The sequence below is a fragment of the Syngnathus typhle genome, linkage group LG1 (genome assembly GCF_033458585.1).
Source record: "Syngnathus typhle isolate RoL2023-S1 ecotype Sweden linkage group LG1, RoL_Styp_1.0, whole genome shotgun sequence".
Taxonomy (NCBI): domain Eukaryota; kingdom Metazoa; phylum Chordata; class Actinopteri; order Syngnathiformes; family Syngnathidae; genus Syngnathus; species Syngnathus typhle.
This window is the reverse complement of record NC_083738.1, coordinates 18,742,107-18,762,500: the sequence shown is the minus strand read 5'-3', so window position 1 is coordinate 18,762,500 and position 20,394 is coordinate 18,742,107. Positions and strand designations below refer to the sequence as shown.

Here is a 20,394-nt window from a genome sequence, read left to right as displayed (position 1 = left end):
GTAAGTGCCAAGAGCTTCTCGAAATCATCGTTGCTTTTCCGGCCTTCTCCCGGAACACTGGGGCTGAGACAAAGTACCTCACATTAAACACCAAGGGTTGAGACAAATATGTAGCAGGGAAGCTTTTTATGATGTCTCAAATCCTGACTCATGGTCTCTAATCTCGCCGTCTCCATGATGTTTATATCATCGTCTGAGAACCCCCGCACAGCAGCAAAACAGTGTGAGAAGTCGCCTTGAGGTTTTCATGTATAGTTAGCAGCATGGGGGCTGACTCATGTAAATTCTGGAGATTTATAGACATTTATTGTGTGGGAGTGTAGAATTAAAGGAAAAGAAAACTGACCCGCTTCAATGTCTATGTATCTCTTGCTTGCCTTTTTTTCAGGCTTGTGGTCAGACCAAGTCCAGAGATTGTTGTCAGACCATAACTGCACGTGAGTGCACATCTAAGGAATCTGGATTCGATTAAGAAGAACCCCCCACCACCACCAGACTCACCGTCCCAGTCCCAGATCAGACCCAGGTGGTTGCGTGTTTTCTCATACAAGCTATTTAAAAATATACCACAGCCCACAAACATAGTTACACTGACCTATTTACGCTACCACAAAACCTAGAAGGCATGATAATCACATATTGCGATATCAATACTTTCAGTTTTACAGTCTCGTTTACACCGCATGTAAATGGGGCACCAGGGTTGATGATCAATGGATTTCTTCCCATCCTGGTTGTTTCCAGCATTGTATTTGTGTGACATCACAATAGAAAAGTGAATTTTGTATTATGATAATGTGTGTGTGCAGCCACTGGCGGAGCTAGGACTTTTTTTCCTACTGGGAGTCATAGGGGGCAAAGCTATATCAGGAGGTCCGCACAAATATATTTTTTCCTTTTACAAACACCAGAAATTCTTCAGAAAAAGCTGAAAAACATTCTTTATGTGCGCCATATGAAGGACAGGGGGAAAAAAAATCCCTGACAATACTCCAAAGTCAACTATCTGACCTGGCACCTGGGGGGGTTGAAGGATATTCCAGGGGGGAAGTGCCCCTAGGCCCCCCTCAAGGTCCGCCAGTGTATACAGTACAGTCATGGACAAGGGCAATAGTTTCTCTTTTGTGCAGCACTTCAGGAGTTTTGAGAGATGAGCCTCCACAATACTCCCAAAGTTTAATGACTTGGGATTGGTCAAAAAACGTGAGACTCCCATCGAAATCTTACACGTGAACACCTCCATGCACATCCATTTGCTAAATAATGGAAGCACGTGCAGTGGAGCTGACTGTTACGCAAAGAGGGCCTGTAAACACGTTGCAGATTGTTTCGTCTTCCTGCACTTTGGACCGTCTTGGTGAGACAAGCGATGGATGCCAAGTCAGTCCCTCAATATCTGCTGATCTCTGCCACCATGTCAATTAAATGAGTACTGGCATGAAGAGTAACAATTCTCAGGCTTGTTTAGGCCCTGCATGAACTACAATAAAGCAGCTCTCTCTCAACAGCGGCATTTCCTTGTATGCTGAGAACGGCACTGTACGCTGGGATGTGAGCGAGTGAATAGAAAATGAAGTTTCCTGAGAGAGGTTTGTTCTGGCATGGGTACGCTACAACCATGCCCTGGCGCACACCAACAACAATGGGCAGTTCTGCGGGGTCACAACCTCCTAATTACTGCGGACCATGAGGCGATGACAGCGACTTGTCAGTGCGTGCCTGTGAACGAGGCTACCTATGCTGTCGCACCTCCGGCGAAAGGTCATTGTGGGAACAGGTCTGCCAGCACCTGAGACATTCAGCACCACAGTACTACCTTCTAGCCTCTTGGCTTTCACCCATGATATCTTTTTTTCCCCTACTGATGGATGGATCGAAATCACTTGTCTCGTCTGAGAGCCATCCGCTGCTGCTCTCAGGTTCTCAATAGGATACGGTTCGTAGCTTGATCAAGGCCTTCGGCACTGGGTGCTGATCACAGTCCTGCTTCAGAGACAGCAGAGGCTTAAGTGTCAACATAATATACATTATACAGTATTGGTGGTTTGTCTGTTAACCCTGCGATTACATTCCAAAATTTTAGGGAGCGTGAACATAAAACTTGAAATAGACACATAGATTTGGTGACGATTAATGAATCAAGCCTTTTCACTGCCATTGACATGTGTCATTACATTTTTTATAGTGCTTGTCCTCGATTACAGGTACAAATCCCAGCTGACATTCATAACCGGTGTGATATTTTCTGTTCTTATTAGCAGTGATATTTCTGAAATATGTTAGGGGAAAAAGGATGTTGATGCTACATGTCTTCTGCACAGTTAAAAAGTTCTGGATTTTTATTGGGTTTGCATGCTGTCCCTGTGTTTTGTGGGTTTTCTCCTGTAACCCCCGGAGGCTTCTTACCATATTCCAAACCTGTGCATTATAGGTGAAATGATGTGAATGTAAATGTGAATGCTTGCTTGTCTATATGTGCCCTGCCACTGACTGGTGACAAGTCCAGGATGTACTCCACCTCTTGCCTCAGTCAGTTGGGATGGGCTACACTTATGACCACAGGATAAGCAGCAGAACAGGATGGATGGCTGGTAACAACTCAAATATTATTTGGTCCTTAATGCTCAACGGATTTCCCCTGCACATTGGGAGTGATCTCAAACCTGCCACAATTTCAGAATAAATACTGCTCTAGGATAGCTCAGTTTTTTTTAGACAGGGGTGTAAGTAAAATTGATGGACTTTCACTTTGATTTTGACCAAGTCCTCAAATCACTGCCAAACTCAAAAACAAAACAGTAGATGTGGACCAAAGTTGAGTGAAGCTGACTCCCACCTTGACAACCCCTAAATCCGCCTCCCATGGGAAAGAATGGGAGGACACAATCAAGGCATCAGCTTCAGAGCGTGAGCGCGCCTGCGCGTCCACGACAACTTTTCGGTTCTCCTACTTATCGAGTTGACTACAGCGGGTGGAACTGTTGTCAGATCACCGGGACGAACAAGAAACAAAAGCGGGAGTAGAATGTTTGATTAAAGTGTTTATTCACCTCTTGGAGTCGTTTGCTTGCGCGATCATATCAGGTAAGTGAACGCTTGACTGGGTTCACAGTAACGCATCCTAATTTCGGAATATTTTTATCGCTGCATTTCATCCTAGAATAAACTTGGGGGGAAAGTTGAAATAGCATATATTTACACTGCGCTTTCAAATTACTCACAAATGTGTCATTACGCAATTTGGAGTGTGCGTGCGTTATTAATTGTGTCCATGTATAAATTAAATTACAGAGCGAGAATCTTCGCACAGTGCGCTGAGGCGGTGGAAGACTTATAAAGTTTCCCATAAATTCTCATTTTCTTTCAAATTAAAACATCACGCAGTATTTATGTCCAAACTTCGCGTTGTGATTAAGACGGGGTCTTTGAACCAGCTTGCTGAAACTTCTGAGTCATACCTTAATTGCATTACTAATCCTGCTTAAACCTGCCGGTACAAGCGTGTGCTGCCAGTTTTGCGCCGTTAACCTCTCATAACGAGGCGGAAAAAAAAGAAAAAGTCAAGTCTACACCCTGTGCTTTTTTTTGGTGTGGTTAGAATTACATCACTCTCCATCCCTGTAGTGTCTCCATCTATTCTAATTAGAAGGGATCGGTGCACGCTGGGGGTGTGTAAGCATGATGCGTGTGAGCAGAACAGGACGGGACAAGCAGTTCAAAAAGCTTACTGTGCAGAAGTCATATCAGCATAAACTTTCCCTGCCTTAAAAAAAGTCACAAATTTGCATGGAAAGTTGAAGCCGAAGTTATGATTCAAGTCCAAAGTGCTAATGGAAGGGAAGATGAGTTCGTAGTGAGGTGAGATCATTTGTGGCTTCTGATGGCTTTCCCTTTTATTTATGCACGTAATATTGCCTGAGATATATTTGTTGTTGTTTTCGCGTAGACTGGTGGACCTTCGAATTTGGAAAGACATCTCCAACCAATTAGATGCTTATCAACCTGACTCTCACCGTGAAGGAATCTCGTGCCTTTCATGGAACACTGCCTCCTATCCCGGACGATCCAGTGAAAGTCATGGATTCATGCACGATGGCGGTGCCTGTCCTGGCACCTCCACCACCACCTCCCCCTCCGCCTCCTCCGCCACCTCCACCCGCCTCCTCATCGCATTTCAGCCGGACGGACAGCGCTCGTCGAAGCCGGCTGAGGAAGCTCAACTGGGAGCGTATCCCCAAAGAGAAGGTAGAGGGGAGGAAGAGCGTGTGGAGTGGTGCAGGCCCGGGAGAGGACGAGTTCCCCATAGATCTGCATTCTCTGGACGAGCTTTTTGGCCAGAAGGACAGTAAGCCCGAGGACAGGAGCAACACTTTGAGACGACGGTCTGGTCTATTTCGCTGTAGAACTCCGCAGGACAGCCCAGAGGAGGTCAGTGGATTTACTCTTAAAAGCCGGGTCAAAAGTAACCCAAAGTCATTCAAAACTCAAACTGCTGGGTTGCCCAACGCATTAGGTTGAGGATTTGACCCAGCATGTTGGGCAAAGATTTAGATCAAACAGGGGGTAACCATACTAATACCATGTTGTCAGTACAGCTGTGGTAAAAAAAAAAATCTGACTAACATTTGAACCCTGCCCCCTGTATCAAAATGTCACATTCAATTTACTGAAATTCACAACAATGTCAGAAATGGCAACCAGCTTCAGATTTTTAACGTCCCCAAATTCAATCTTCAAGCCAATCAGCTGGGTCAAAATATTCAACCCAACCTTGAGTAAAAGTAACCCAATCTGCTCAAAATCCACAGCTAACCCACCAAGTGAATAAGGAAAACAACCCAACATGTGTTCCACCAATGATTGTGTTCATTTTCCCACGACTTTCAATTGACAGATCTCCCTACTGGACTCTAAACGCAGTATGAACATTGGAATATTTCTTCGCCAGTTCAAAATGTAAGCCCTTTTCTTCTTACCTAGAATCAGAACTATCAAACACATGTATGTCTGCAGTATGCTACTAAAACTACATCCTTTACTTAAGGTCTAGTCCAATCTAGTCGCGTGAAAGTAGTGCAGGAAACAGACATGTTCAATTGCACCCAAGGGGAACAACACTTGACTTGCACAGCCATAAATCAAACAGCATGGCGTTGGTGTCAGAAGATTGAAGGGAGAGGGGGCGGTGTGAGTGTCATGGGTGCGTTCCTGTCAATAGATATTGCAGCGGCACAGGTGCTCCTATCCTAACAGATGGACTGGATGTCCGCCCTTAAGTGTCCACGTTTAACACTTGGGAGTCAGAGTTGACACCTGCTCAGGCCCCTCCAGTGGGTCTCCTGTTAAGATGACCCCATGCTATGAGAGACCTCATAAGACATCTATGGTCTTTACGTTTTGCTTGGGGGGGTTATAATACAGTTTTTGTACAAAAGTTGACTTTCTGTAGAGTAGACAGAGCAACATGTCAATTCGAACCTGGATTTGTCGAGACATGTTGATGATCCCAAATGAGAAAAGAGCTTCTTTATGCTAACTCATTTGTCTGATCCAAATCTTTCTTGACTTGTCATTGGAGATGAACCTTCTGTTGAAATGCGGCATCACCTAGTTTTTGCCAGTTTGTTTGTTTTTGAGTGCCTGGGAGCAAACGTCACCCAAATACACCTAAGGCAGTATCTAATGAGATCAACAAGAGCTATAAATAATGATTCTTGACAAAGAACAACTTTTGACATCTTATTCTCATTGGCACATATAATAAAGTTAGACATAAAAATACATTTCATTAGATAAGAAGACTATGAGCCAAGTCCTGAGGCATTTTTCGAAATCAGCAAATGTTATGCACACCAAAAGCTTCTGTACCACAAATGGAAAATAACTGGATCAGATGTGAAGTGCTCTCAACAAGTTGGCCTACATGGGAAAGTGGCAATTTCGGGTCATGTGCAAACTGCCTTGACTTTCTCCAAATCCTCACTAAAATATAATTGTGATCTTTGTAAAGTATGTGAATTTGTGTGGTGAACTGTGTTATAAAATGTCAAGCTTACATGGCAAATATTTGAAATCAAACCAGTGCTGACTGTTGCAGTATGTGATTGGCTGTAAAATGAGGGTAAGCGGAAAACTTCTCGAGGAAAAGATGAGCTGTGCCACTTGGGTGAGACAGCCAGAAGTCAAGAAGATCAATTTCTTCAGAAACTCCAGACACATTATGCACCATAGACACACACGTTTGCAGTTTGGCGTCACCCAACGGCCTCCCTCCCCCAAACGTTGACTGATAAGAAAATGGAAAAGCCTCATTATCTTGTGATGATGTGAAAAACAAGGAGGAGGGTGTCGGAGAATGAAACCGTTGCAAGTCTGGCCCATTGCCTGCATGATGTCATACTCATAGCGCATTTGCTGTGTTATTTTTTCCACAGGCCGGCAAAGGAGATAGTTGAGGATATCAGGCACGGAGCCGGGGATCGTTACGGAGCAGAGAAACTGACGGAGCTCAGCAAGCTGCTCCCCGACAATGAGGAGGTATTGTGACCAACCACACACACACACACACTACTCATCATCTGGCTCTGGTTAGGATGATCAAAAAGTTTACTGTTACACTGAATCGTATGATGTGGTCTAATGATGGTGAAAGAAATTGGGATCGACCGTTAAACAGCAATCTGGATTCTTCTCAACATCTGTTCTCTTTCAGGAATCTCGCCTGAGGAGCTTCAGCGGGGAACGTCGCTGGCTTGGAGAGCCTGATCTTTTCATGCTCCTGCTGGTGGAAGTCCCCAGGTACGTTGCCTCCACCTGAGCCCTGCATTGGATTCTAAAACCTAGCATGCCCCCCTTACACCAATGTGCTTTTTTTGGTTGTTTTGAGTAGCCGGTGATTCACGTGCTTCCTCTTAAAATGACGTGTGTCTATTTAAGTGATGACCAGGAGTGCCTTTTTGTCTTCATCACCACTCATCCGTGCCTATTCACTCATCCGCACCCCCCCCCCCCCCACACTGGTTTTCTCCCCTTCCATTAGTTTTCGCCTTCGTTTGGATGCCATGATCCTACAGCAAGAGTTTGACCCAGCTCTGACCTCTCTGTGTGTGGCAGCCAGATGTCTGAGGGAGGCGGCCAGAGGTAAATTAACAGCGGGGAGTTATGTACTCGAGCCTAGCGCTATAAAGATCTTTGTCTCGGTCCCTTTTTGAACGCTCCCATATAGAATTAGTTCAGGGTGGTAAGGAGAGAACGTACAATGCAGATGATTTTGTTTGAAGAGAATATTCAAGAATATTCTAAAGACTTCTTTGCTTATGAAAAGAAGTTTGCTCTTTTATGTCTCCCTTAGAACTGTTGAGCTGTCCTGAGTTACACTCCATCCTCCGTTTGGTCCTTAAAGCAGGGAACTACATGAATGCTGTGGGTGGCCCTCTTTTTTTATTTCAGATTTAAACTGACACTAGTTGTGCGTTCGCGTCTTCATCTGACCTTGTGTGTGATTCCTCAGGGTGGATACTCGGGGAATGCAGCAGGATTCCGAATTTCATCACTGCTGAAACTAGCTGACACCAAAGCAAACAAACCAGGCATGAATCTGCTTCATTTTGTAGCGATGGTAAGAGTTTGTCTTCGTATAAACAGTATCCGTCCATCCATTTTCCGAACCCCTCGTCCTAATGTATACCCACATATGTATAGGTAGTTTGCAGCGTGTATGGTTTTGGGAGCATTTCAGCATTTGCTAATTACATTTTATTTGAAACAATAATTATTTGTCTCCACAGGAAGCTGTGAAGAAGGATCAGAGTTTACTGTCATTTCCTAGCCAACTGGGCCACGTTGGCTCCGCCTCTAGGTCAGTCTCTTCCCAAATCATGGATCCAACTGAATGAATATTATAAGATTTGAGTAATACGTAGGATCGATTTAAATGTTCTTCAAATCTTTCTGAAAATGGACCCTGCTGGTTAAGATAACCAGAGTGTCAACCGTGATAGTCTGGTTTAGGGTGTGAAGCGCTGTTTAATGTTCTTTGTTGAAAATGCAGGTTATGCGAGGAGTCTGTGTTGGAGGATTTATCCAAGTTAAAAAGCCGAGCCCTGGCGCTGAAAGCAAATGTCCTGACCGAGAGAGAGATTTTGCAGCATGCGCAATCTTTCTTAGAGGTAAAACTCACTGATTGATGCCCTCATTGCAGAGCACCCAATAGTTTTCCCCTAATCGATTATTTGTGCTTGCAGGTGACAGAGGAACGTCTAAAGGAGGCAGAGGATGAGGTTGAGGGTATGAAGATGTCAAGTCGAGCATTGGTGGATTTTTTCTGTGAGGATGACAGCACATTTAAACTAGAGGAGGCCTGCAAGGTCTTTGACTTATTTTGCCAGCGCTTCCAAAAAGCTGTCAAGGTTAGATCCACAAATGTGTTATCCGATGAAAGTCGTCCCAAAGCTAACCACACACTTCTCTCTTTTGTTATAGGAGAATGCAGAGCGCGAGTCGAAGGAGCAGAAACGTCTGGAACGTCAGAGGGAGATGGTGGAAAAGCGTCGCTCAGTGGCTGTCTGCACTGGTCTGGACCTGGGCCACAGCCTGGCAAGAGACCGCCACAGTCAGGAAAACCAAGATGAACTGGAGAGACTTCTCGAGAAGAACTTGAGCTACACCTGGAGCCGTCGCAGCCTGAGAAGTTCTGACACGCGCAGGCACTCTCACTACCTGCACAGCGACAAGAGCTTCCCGGAGCTGGGCAGCAGCCCGACGGCCGTCAGCTGCTACTCAAACAGCTCGTCCGACCATGAGACGTCCACTGTGCTTTGTAGCTCTCCAGAAACGGATGGCTTTTGTTCTCCAGTTGGTCAAGAAAGTTTTTTGGAAAGCGATAAGAATCAGTCATGCCAATACCAGGCAATCAGTCGGTGTATGGAGGTCGTTCAAGAATCTCTGGTTGGATCGTATTTGCAACATGGACCCGAGTTCACGGTTGGGCGACACGGGTCCGAGAGCATTTCTCTTCAAATGCAGGCATCGGAAACGAGTGGACTAACAAAAGAAGATGCGATGTCGTGTAAGCAGAAGGCAACCAAGAACAGTGAGTTTTCTCGGAATTCTTCTGCTATAAACGCAGATACCCCTTCCCTCTGTGCTAAAAGCCAGAACTCCGGTCAGACACATAGTTCGGGAATGTGCCAAGCTGAGAGGAATAATTCGCTTCAAAATAAATTAAACGGTTGTCGAGTTGGTGTCTCTGAACCTCAGTCTGCGCCTAAGAGTGGAATACTTTATAGTGACAACCGCGCCACATCACTGAGAAATCGGAGAACTGAGAAAGAATCACCTTTATCTGTAAAAGCTACAGGTGAAGTGGAGTTGCAGTCATTAAACGGAGGGATCAACGCAAGTGCTGCTACGTCGAAGCCTGAGGAGTGTTTGAGGAAGCAGTTAAACACAGAAGGGTTGCTGACACCTGTCGGAGAGAATTGGATGCCTCCCAGCCTGCCGGAGTTCAGCCAGTCACACCCTGAGGAAAGTTCGGATGTGCCTGAGCGGGAGCTCGCGAGGTCGTACTCCCGTGTGGGGGAAACTCTAGAGTGCCACACTCTTGTGAAAGGCCTCCGATCCTACGACGCACTTTCACCGCCAACATCCCCCAGCCCGCGACCAGGGCCGAGCCTTTGCTCCAAGTGGAGAAAAGAGAGGGAGGTTGAGCCGCAAACTTCGGCTTCTTCGTCGTTAAAGGAAGAGAGGCGCGCCTTGAAGGTTCCTGTACGTGGTGGCATCAGGGCTAAGAGAGGACCCGGGTCACGTGCAGAAGCTTCCAATGGTGCAGGTGTTCCGAGAGTACGCCCCAAAACTGAGGCTCCAAATAGGCCCCCAATAGCGTCCCCAAGCCCCCCAGAGACCTCACGTTTGTCCATCCGTTCATCTCTTATCACGCAGCCTGCCTTGCTTCATTCAGATGTCAAAAGAAGTGGCAGTGCCCGAGAGAGACCGCAGACTGCAAATGAGCCACGGACTTCTGCAAAGTCTCCCCTCACCCGTAGGACCTCGGAGAGACCGACAACAGAGAAGGTGTCAGGCAAGACCCAGTCGGCATTCGTCAGAGGAAGTCCTCTCCGCGTGTCAAAACGAGTCGCCCCGAACTCTGAGACTCAGACTACCGCCAAGGCTCTCCCGGCCCACAGTCCATCTTCTGCCACAGCTAAGACCATACGTACAGCCGTCATGTCCGTAGCCCGGAATAAAAACACTAAAACCACAAACACAGGCACCTGTCCTACCTCGAAAACCCCTTCACGAATTCCTGCTTCCAAAATGCTTCGAGCAACTACGACTCAGCCACTGTGGAAGTAAACAGAATATATTTGATGCATTTGTCTCAGTCTATGCAGAGCTGGTTATCTGTACACGATCGGTTCCATGACCTTCGACTTGTGTTTGTAGCTCATCTATTTTGATATAAATTGCCACACATTAAGTGATGTGTCGCATGCAGAAGTAGAAGAGTAAATCGTCTTAAGCCCTACCTCGTCTTGCCATGTGTATCCTTTGCAGGCAATAGGATACAACTCAATTACCACAATGTGCCCAATCAGACCAGTTTGTGCTCTTGTTAAAGTGTACATTTTCTATTTTGAACACTGTGAGCTAGGCCTCTGCTGGAAGAAAATACATTGTTCTCATCCCATCTTGGTACAAACTTTATATCCTTCTATTGTGCACAAACTGAAGAGGCAGGATGGAGACCCCCCCCCCCCCCCCCTATTTTGTATCAAAAGAATACGTAACTTTATTTAACAGCATTTGCTGTTCACTGTATTATGTGATATATAATAGGATGAATAAAAAAGGCGATATGGACAAATGTGTTTCTCATTGCTGTTGGTTGGCGGTAGCTCTCAAACCAGACATTACTGAAACCAATTCCTCCAGAAATCTAGTTAGTGGTGGTCAAGGCCTCTCTTTTGGCGATCTGAAGCAGTAACCTACATTTACCATCAAAATTCAAATATTTGTCCTCTGAATTTGTATCCATTAATTGCCAAAAATCTATTCTTTGGATGTTACCACCACCGTTTGGGAATCCTGAACTATATGTTCCTGCACCTTGCCATCACCCTCTTGATATTTTGCCATTATTATTTCTTCTAAATTGCACTTCATTGTTGCATCCCAACACAATTCTGTCGCCCCAATTACGTAGACGGCTGTCGTCATGGCGATGCCTTAGCCGTTACGGGATTCTTCTGCCAAACACGGGGGCAAAAGGGTTGAGGCAGAGCATGACTGCGGGTGTTGAAGTCCCAGTGGGAACTCTCTCTTCACAGGCCGCAGTGACGCCAAAGCTTTTGGGAAGGGCGATAAAGTGGTGCCACTTTTTGTTCTTGAGTGTCCGGTGTGTCGCAAAGGACTAGCCTCTTAACCTCAGTGTGTCAAAGTGACATCATCAGTGGGTGTCCAGTGGTGCAAGACAGAGTGATCCCTCCTTCAGTTGCTTTTGTTTATTGTTCATGGGTTTGAACAGAACCTGATGCCTCATGTTCCTTTTGTTGTCAAGCCCATAAAATTCGAGTACGGCATTTGAATACATTTGGTTGCTTGCTTGATTTTTTATATATATATATATATATATATATATATATATATATATATATATATATATATATATATATATATATATAGATAGATAGATAGATAGATAGATAGATAGATAGATAGATAGATAGATAGATAGAGAGAGAGAGAGAGAGAGAGAGAGAGAGAGAGAGAGAGAGAGAGAGAGAGAGAGAGAGAGAGAGAGAGAGAGAGAGAGAGAGAGAGAGAGAGAGAGAGAGAGAGAGAGAGAGAGAGAGAGAGAGAGAGAGAGAGAGAGAGAGAGAGAGAGAGAGAGAGAGAGAGAGAGATAATAAAATCGATGATGAATCATTATGTGAAGGCTGTGTAGGCTTTACATCATTACAAATCCCAAATATTTACGCATTGCAGCATACACTTTTCCCATTCATTCCATCATCCCCATTTGAAATTGAAACATTCAGATCATGCAGTTCACCTTGTTGAAATATCAAACACAGGGTACTATATAGAAACATACACTCTCCCACAAAACTGAGTGAAAATTGAACCCATACCGCCCGAGTTAGGAAAAAGTACCTCTATACGTATACCATTAATGACTAAAGCGGTTTTTGACTGACTTCCTAACCACAGTAACAAAGTTACTGAACATTTTTATCGCAATGCTCCAGTGATTAATTAAGATATGATTTATTTTCTCCGCTAGAGAACTGCTGTTTGTGAGCGAAACAATATTTTTGGGCCGTACAAACCTAAAAGTTCAACTCGTCTCTCGATTTACGAGTAACTACACTACCATCTAGCGTCAAGCAAAACGACTATCAAAAATCCTAAACTACATTTCCTAGCTTGCACCATTCTGTTACGTCACCTATTACGTTTTGGCCAGCTCCCCGGATGCGGCTGTGATTGACTGTACCAGGCAGAAGAGAACCCTAGCTAAGTGGCGGTAAGTGACAAAATCCTTAAAATGTCATCGTTGAAGCTCATGTTGGCGTCGAAAAGAAGTGTTAGGATACGGAAAATATTACACTACGGCCGTGAGGGGGTTTAAAAGACGTTTTGAATCAGTAGCGTGATATAAATTCGCTCAAGTTGTTTGCTAAGTGGATAGCTTGGCTGCTATCGTACGCGCTAGTTCCTTAGCCAGATGCTACCCGCCAGTGGGGAACGCCTAGCCCGTACTTACCGAGATCCCCGAGCGAGAATAACCACAAATTCACAGTCTGACTTTCGCCTCAGTGCTTTTCCATTCCTCCTTGTGGTTTTCCTTCAGAGGCCGTTAATTGTTGGATGCGTGAATCTGTCCTCCATTTTCAATGCTCAACCCAAATTACGACATTCGAAAATTTAGCCCAGGCTAGCCCGGTAGTGTTCTGGGTTATTAATGCTTGACTGAAGTACACGTTGGGCGGTGTCAGCATTCCGGTTTAGGGGTTTCGAGCAGTGTTTAGGAAAATAAAATTAAAACTAGCAATTTTGGCTTACCCGGGTGTCCTTTGCCTTCAGGTGCTGCAGCCCCAGTGGTCGTTGGCAGGATGCAGACCATAAAATGTGTGGTGGTTGGCGATGGGGCAGTGGGGAAAACTTGCCTTCTTATCTCATACACCACTAATGCCTTCCCTGAAGAATACATTCCAACGGTGTTTGACAATTATAGCGCCCAGATGAGCGTGGACGGCCGCACAGTCAGCCTCAACTTGTGGGACACGGCCGGCCAGGAGGAGTACGACCGCCTGCGTACTCTTTCCTATCCTCAGACCAACGTCTTCATCATCTGCTTCTCCATTGGCAGCCCCTCCTCCCACGCCAACGTCAGGCACAAGTGGCACCCCGAGGTGTCTCACCACTGCCCCAATGTGCCCATCTTGCTGGTGGGCACCAAGAGGGACCTGAGGGGTGATGCGGAAACAGTGAAGAAGCTGAAGGAGCAGGGTTTGGCTCCCACCACCCATCAGCAGGGAAACGCCCTCGCCAAGCAAATCGGGGCTGTCAAGTACATGGAATGTTCGGCGCTGCTGCAGGAAGGCGTCAGGGAGGTGTTTGCAGAGGCCGTCAGAGCAGTGTTGTATCCCGTCACGAAAAAGAACGCCAAGAAATGTGTGCTCTTGTAAAAACGCTTCCTGTATTTGGATTGTGGAGATCCACAGATGCGAACGATGGCTGCTTCCATGCCACCTCGAGCAGTTAGCTCACTTCTTTTCAGCTCCTTTTTCATCTTCGGGAGGGCTTCATCCTTACGACGCCATCATCACCAAAGTGACTTTGACGAAACGGGGGCAAAAAAGTGGATCTTGTATTTTTCTTGCATTTAAAATTTGGATATTTACCCGTTCTTCACGTTACAATTGTTCTAGATTTATAGCGTCCCTGCTTTGCCTTTCTAAACAAATGCTCATCATGTTTGTCACAAGCCATCTAAACCAAACTGCCCTATTTGACTGGAGAGAAGAGATCTACTGTTGTTTAGGTGGAGAACTAGTGACTACCTCATACTCTAAACTTAGGTTGCATCTCATGAGTCTCAAGAAACTGCATTTTGACCCGGGTTATTAATTAGGCGACACGGCTGAGCAGCCTTTTTCTCCAATTCAAACAACTTGAGTCCAGAAAAGGGCAGAATGAAGTCTAGATGAGAGCCAATTCCCAGTAGGCGCAGATGTGCTGAGTCTGGGGTGTTGGAAAGAATTTCGGGTCGTAGCACAGCCCTCTTGGGTCTCTTCTCCTTCAGAAATGTGCCTAAGAATGACCCTTGACACTTGGAATAAGATGGGCCTTTGACCCCATTTCCTTGATCAGTTTTCTCAGAATGTTCTGTACTCCTGTTTCTTTGGCAGCGCTGGGAGGTGGTGGCCAAGTGCAGATGTAGCTAGCTAGCTTTACATAGTCAACGGCATTTCAGTCTTTTAGACAGCAACGGCGTCTCTGCTGGTTGCAGCCAAGTAATGCACTCCATATTGCCTCTTTTGCTAGCCAATGGATTTTGTATGCCCTTCTTGCTTCATATTTACAGAAACTCTATTTTCTGAACATGTTGAAGTTCCTCCTCAAATGTTTTTAAGTGGCCAAAGTGGAATATATATTTTTGTAATCACTTATGTTTATTGGATCTTAAAGGTGGTAAAACCCACACTTGCATCATGACTGCCTCCATGCATGAAATGCTAGCAGACGACTATGAATCACCCCGCAAACACCGAAATACAATGGAACCTGCAACGTTGAACAATTTCTGTTAGTTTTTCCAATTTAGAAAATCAAATCTCCCTGTGTAAGTTGAGTTAATATTTTCCACAGTCAAGCTGTCACTGCCAGTAATTCTTTATCTACTCTGGAGCAATTGTTTCAAGTAACATTTTAACATTCCTACCGGTATCGTGCTGCTACCAGCCCTATTTTTTTGCTGCTGATCTCAACCACCTAAGGCAAAGCAAAATCAAACATTAAGTCCTCTTCACCAGTAGTTGTTGCTATACTGTGGCAATTTAACACATTGCAGGATCATCATCTGGGTCAGGAAATAAGGTCGCAAATGAAATTTCATGAATCCAAACTGCTAGAGATATTACTGTGAGTACTCAAGACTGAATATGCGCACCAGTATTAGTCTGAAAAAGCGTGCTATCAAACATCCCTAGATGCCAGCTAGATCGGTAATGGAGACGAATTATTGGTGAGCCTTTTATCATTTTCATGGTGTCCTTAGCTGTCTTTTTTTTTTTTTTTCCGACACCCTCGTGTTAATTTTGGGCTATTTGACTTTACAGGTTCCATTGTATGTGAGCAGTATTGCAATATATATTTCTTATCTTAAAATGATGTCATTACTGAAAAAAGGGCTATTACTGCTGCGGTGTGCATTTTTTGCAGCATGTTGCAGCACCCAAACTGTCATGATTGATGGTAGAAGTGTTGGTGCGGTCAGGATGCCTTATCCAAACCAAAAGCCACAGTGGGGCTCCTTTGACAAAGTTTGTCATTTTAATGCCACAAAGAGCTCCAAGCTGTCATGCTATGACTTTCATATTTGGTCATTGAAGCCTTACTTTCTTCCTGCCAGTAAGCACACTGCAGCGGTCTATAAAACAGCTGCAGAAGTGACATCTCAGTGCGCCACAACCACACTTTTTTTTTTTTTTTTAAACTCACTGTGGTTTATATGCCTGCATTGGTGGATGTGGTGCAGCAATAACTGCATTGGTAGAAGGTGCCTCGTCAGTTTAAAGATTTGTGTTTATCATTAGAATAAGCGGTTGCTTTGTTTTAGCATCAATAACTGTTTCAACTGTGGAGTTAATTGTATTAAACCGGTTTGTTGTGCTCTGTAACAACCTAAGCGCAATAACAGCAAAAGGGCTGAAATTTAAATAAAAACATTGTGTTGAATGTAAGTGCACAATTAGAATAACTGCGATCAGCTTTTTTTTTTTTAAATATATATTTTGTATTCCCCTTTAACCGGATGTCCAGATTTCATTCAAATAATATGATGGAAGTGGAACATGCACCTGTGGGCTCTCTGTTGTCTGCGTCCCAGAGCTGTTTGCTACGGCACGCGTGGTACTACGCTTTTACACTGGGAACTTGATTTGTAGAGATCTGTAATTGTTTTATATATAACAAAGCATATTTGTATAAATGAACTAACAGTGAGATGATTTTAAATTATGCTAAATAAAATGGTCGTTCAAACCAGCTTGGGTGTTGTCTGTGTCCCTCATTATATTGTTTTTAAATGAATCTTGATTTGCTTTTGAGTTCTTACAGGGCTCGAAACTAACGATTGCCCGATTGCCCGGGGCAAGTAGCGATGGCAGACGGGCAAGTAGAATTTTTCCTCACTTGCCCGAACTTGCCCTGCCATAATACCATGTTTTCAAGCTGTAAAAAGACGATTTTGTGCATAATTTCTCGCAACTTCTGCCGCTTCTGGTCCGACAATTTGTTTTCTAGGGAGCGGTTAGTTTCTCGTGTAAGTCTGCAATGCATTGATAACGGCAAAGCGCTTCGTAATTAAATGCATGCTCCCTCACCCGTCCCTGGCTCTTCTGCGCCTGCGCACCAGCAGAGCTTGTTTCCGTGTCGGGCAAGTAAAAATCCACTCCAAAAAAATTCGGGCAAGTAAAATTTTGTTTTGGGCAAGTAAAATTTTCTCCAACTTGCCCGAGGGCAACTTGGGCAAAAAATAAGCTTCGAGCCCTGTCTTAACATATCCCCCGCATTAAACGGGGGTCCACTGTACTCTCCGGCAACGGTAGGTAGGGACCTTTTTAGCACCAAGGACAAGATTATTGGCAGACGATATTTTCACGGAGCGGCTTTTTGTTCAGACTCAGATCAAATGGAAATAATGCGAGTTATTTATTCTTAATTCTGCGGTACCGGTCCACGGTCCGGGCGTTGGGTACCACTGTTCTACTGTCCTGGAAACAGCGTGTAGCAACAGGAGGCTGATACTCCATGTGGCCACTAGATGTCCACAGAAGACAGGAAGTCCAGCCACTAATGAGGCCATTCTTCAAAACCATTTTCCTTGGCGTACGAAAGGAGTTAATGGCGTATTCCTCAAACGTTTCCAGATCCATCAATCATCTTAGCAGACACCCAACTGCTTCAATCAGTAGCGGGTGGGCATAGAATACTCAGCAAGCTGTTTACTTAGAAAAATCCCCTTGAATTTTAGGTGCTGGGTCTGAGAGATGACAGATGTGTTGTGCTTCACCTCAAGCTCATTAGAAAAGCGCTGGAGCAATATTTAAAACCCATTTCCTTTCCCAGGCAACATGCCTGCCTGCTTTACAATCGCAACAGTGCCGATTGTGGTGTGTTTAGACCTTTTGCTGGTGCCTGATGTATTGTTATTGTGAAGGAGCAAAGTGTCTTGGGGTGATGAAAGCAGAAGATGAGACAGGATGAGCAGAGGTTATTGTGTGCAATACGCTTATGTATGGCAAGCGGCTCAATGAGATGCGGGCCACTTGGGGTGATCCATTTCTAGGGTAGGGGACTGCATTACAACATACTTGAATCTCTTTGGAAGACCTCCACTGCAAAGGTCACAGTCAAATACAGCATATGTATATTTACACCTGAACATGTCCATAAACCTCAGATTATGGCTTTGGAGTTCACTCCTAGGCACACACAAACCAAGGTTACTTTTAACCCAGTGTAGAATAGATAATAATAATAATAATAATAACTAGAAAAGGCAATTTCTGGAGAAATTGCATGTGAAGGCGAAGACCATGAATGGGAATACTAAAAAAAATTGCGCCATATTTTTTTTAAATTTGTAACTAAACCAAAACTACAGGTTCAAGAGGTTCACTTTGGAGTTCAAAAGTTGAAACGGGTTGAATCAGACAAAAATTTTAGGTCATATTTAGGTCACTTCTGGATTCATTTAAGGCAGTTCTTAGTGAAATAAGGTAGATTCCTGTTTATTTTGGGCGTTTCCGGTTTAATTTAGGTCACTTCCAGTTTAGCAGAGGTCACTTCTGGTTTATTTGGGGTCACTTCCGGTTTGATTTGGGTCACTTCTGGTTTGATTTGGGGTCATTTCCGGTTTACAAATCAACCTATTTTAGGTCTATAAATGCACCTAATTTAAACGTCTATTTCAGGTCTATAAATCAACCTATTTTAGACGTCTATTTTAGGTCTATAAATCAACAGATTTTAGGTCTATAAATCAACTTATTTTAGACGTCTATTTTAGGTCTATAAATCAACCTATTTTAGACGTCTATTTTTAGTCTATAAATCAACCTATTTTAGACGTCTATTTTTAGTCTAAAAATCAACCTATTTTAGACGTCTATTTCTGGTCTATAAATCAACTTAATTATACGTCTATAAGATGTCAACCTTAAATAGACATCTTTATCAGTGTTACAGAAATAACCAATTCACATGTGCGGATCAATATGCTTGTTAAACCCAAACAACTTCTGTGCATTATTTAGACAACTATTTTAGACGTCTATTTTTGGTCTAAAAATCAACCTTTTTAGATGTCTATTTCTGATCTAAAAATCAACCTATTTTAAACGTCTATTTTTGGTTTAAAAATCAACCTATTTTAGACGTCTATTTTTTGTTTAAAAATCAACCTATTTTAGACGTCTATTTTTGGTTTAAATATCAACCTATTTTAGACATCCATTTTTGGTTTAAAAATCAACCTATTTAAGACGTCTATTTTGGGTTTAAAAATCAACCTATTTTAGACGTCTATTTTGGGTCTATAAATCAACCTAATTTAGACGTCTATTTTTGGTTTAAATATCAACCTATTTTAGACATCCATTTTTGGTTTAAAAATCAACCTATTTAAGACGTCTATTTTGGGTTTAAAAATCAACCTATTAAAGATGTCTATTTTGGGTTTAAAAATCAGTCTAATTTCGACGTCTATTTTAGGTCTATATATCAACCTATTTTAGATCTATATATCAACCCATTTTAGACGTCTATTTCTGGTTTAAAAATCAACCTATTTTAGACGTCTATTTTTGGTTTAAAAATCAACCTATTTTAGACGTCTATTTTTGGTTTAAAAATCAACCTATTTTAGACGTCTATTTTTAGTTTAACAATCAACCTATTGTAGACGTCTATTTTTGGTTTAAAAATCAACCTATTGTAGACGTCTATTTTTGGTTTAAAAATCAACCTTTTTTAGACGTCTATTTTTGGTTTAAAAATCAACCTTTTTAAACGTCTATTTTTGGTCTGAAAATCAACTTAATTTTATCTTTATCAGTGGTACAGGAATAACCAATTCATATGTACGAAACAATATGCTTGTTAAACCCAAACAACTTCTGTGCATTATTTATACAACTTACAGCTTGTTCAGACTTCAAAATTCCAAAATATGATCATATCTAATGTTTTTAATTTAGACATCTAGTAAATGGAGCCAAGATCAAGATTTTGCAAATTAATAAGGGTTGGGAAACTTTGTTGAATGACCCTACCTCGACAGTTTAGTTTCGACTATTTTAGGTCTATAAATCAACCTATTTTAGGTCTATAAATCAACCTATATTAGATCTATAAATAAACCTATTTTAAACGTCTACTTTAGGTCTATAAATCAACCTAATTTAGACGTCTATTTTGGGTCTATAAATCAACCTAATTTAGACGTCTATTTTAGGTCTATATATCAACCTATTTTAGATCTATATATCAACCTATTTTAGACGTCTATTTCTGGTTTGAAAATCAACCTATTTTAGACATCTATTTTTGGTTTAAAAATCAACCTTTTTTAGACGTCTATTTTTGGTTTAAAAATCAACCTATTTTAGAGGTCTATTTTTGGTTTAAAAATCAACCTTTTTTAGACGTCTATTTCTGGTTTAAAAATCAACCTATTTTAGACGTCTATTTTTGGTTTAAAAAATCAACCTATTTTAGACGTCTATTTTTGGTTTAAAAAATCAACCTTTTTTAGACGTCTATTTTTGGTTTAAAAATCAACCTATTTAAGACGTCTATTTTGGGTTTAAAAATCAACCTACTTAAGACGTTTTTTTTTTTTGTTTAAAAATCAACCTTGTTTAGACGTCTATTTTTAGTTTTAAAAATCAACCTATTTTAGACGTCTATTTTTGGTTTAAAAATCAACCTATTTTAGACGTCTACTTTTGGTTTAAAAATCAACCTTTTTTAGACGTCTATTTTTGGTTTAAAAATCAACCTATTTTAGACGTCTATTTTTGGTTTAAAAATCAACCTTTTTTAGACGTCTATTTTGGGTTTAAAAATCAACCTATTTTAGACGTCTATTTTTGGTTTAAAAAT

General features: G+C 42.7%; 2 protein-coding genes across 4 annotated transcripts; both read left to right on the top strand.

The window, feature by feature from the left end:
• Window positions 1-2,878: 2,878 nt before the first annotated feature.
• fhdc2 (FH2 domain containing 2) lies at window positions 2,879-10,845 on the top strand. Of its 2 annotated transcripts, XM_061288492.1 has the most exons (13): window positions 2,879-3,084; window positions 3,625-3,858; window positions 3,947-4,428; window positions 4,895-4,956; window positions 6,435-6,537; window positions 6,713-6,798; window positions 7,040-7,140; window positions 7,352-7,422; window positions 7,511-7,618; window positions 7,788-7,858; window positions 8,051-8,168; window positions 8,244-8,408; window positions 8,482-10,845. In XM_061288492.1, the coding sequence occupies exons 3-13, from the start codon at window positions 3,991-3,993 to the stop codon at window positions 10,351-10,353; spliced, it is 3,195 nt and encodes a 1,064-aa protein (XP_061144476.1). In that variant the 5' UTR covers window positions 2,879-3,084; window positions 3,625-3,858; window positions 3,947-3,990; the 3' UTR covers window positions 10,354-10,845. The 2 variants fall into 2 exon arrangements, with proteins under 2 accessions (XP_061144476.1, XP_061144469.1); XM_061288485.1 differs by lacking the exon at window positions 3,625-3,858 and having other exon boundaries at window positions 2,880-3,084; window positions 8,482-10,844.
• A 1,610-nt stretch (window positions 10,846-12,455) lies between these two features.
• On the top strand, window positions 12,456-16,272 carry rhogd (ras homolog gene family, member Gd). Of its 2 annotated transcripts, XM_061282133.1 has the most exons (3): window positions 12,456-12,526; window positions 13,087-13,303; window positions 13,373-16,272. In XM_061282133.1, exons 2-3 carry the CDS (start codon window positions 13,116-13,118, stop codon window positions 13,689-13,691), a joined length of 507 nt encoding a protein of 168 aa, XP_061138117.1. In that variant the 5' UTR covers window positions 12,456-12,526; window positions 13,087-13,115; the 3' UTR covers window positions 13,692-16,272. The 2 variants fall into 2 exon arrangements, with proteins under 2 accessions (XP_061138117.1, XP_061138110.1); XM_061282126.1 differs by having other exon boundaries at window positions 13,087-16,272.
• The last annotated feature ends 4,122 nt before the right edge of the window (window positions 16,273-20,394 follow it).

Excerpts from the sequence above, each read along its gene's own strand:
- fhdc2 (XM_061288492.1), top strand. The coding sequence starts at position 3,991 with ATGCTTATCAACCTGACTCTCACCGTGAAGGAATCTCGTGCCTTTCAT. Across the intron at positions 7,423-7,510 it reads CAGGGAACTACATGAATGCT|GGTGGATACTCGGGGAATGC; the intron begins GTGGGTGGCCCT and ends GTGATTCCTCAG. Across the intron at positions 8,409-8,481 it reads GCTTCCAAAAAGCTGTCAAG|GAGAATGCAGAGCGCGAGTC; the intron begins GTTAGATCCACA and ends CTTTTGTTATAG.
- rhogd (XM_061282126.1), top strand. The coding sequence starts at position 13,116 with ATGCAGACCATAAAATGTGTGGTGGTTGGCGATGGGGCAGTGGGGAAA.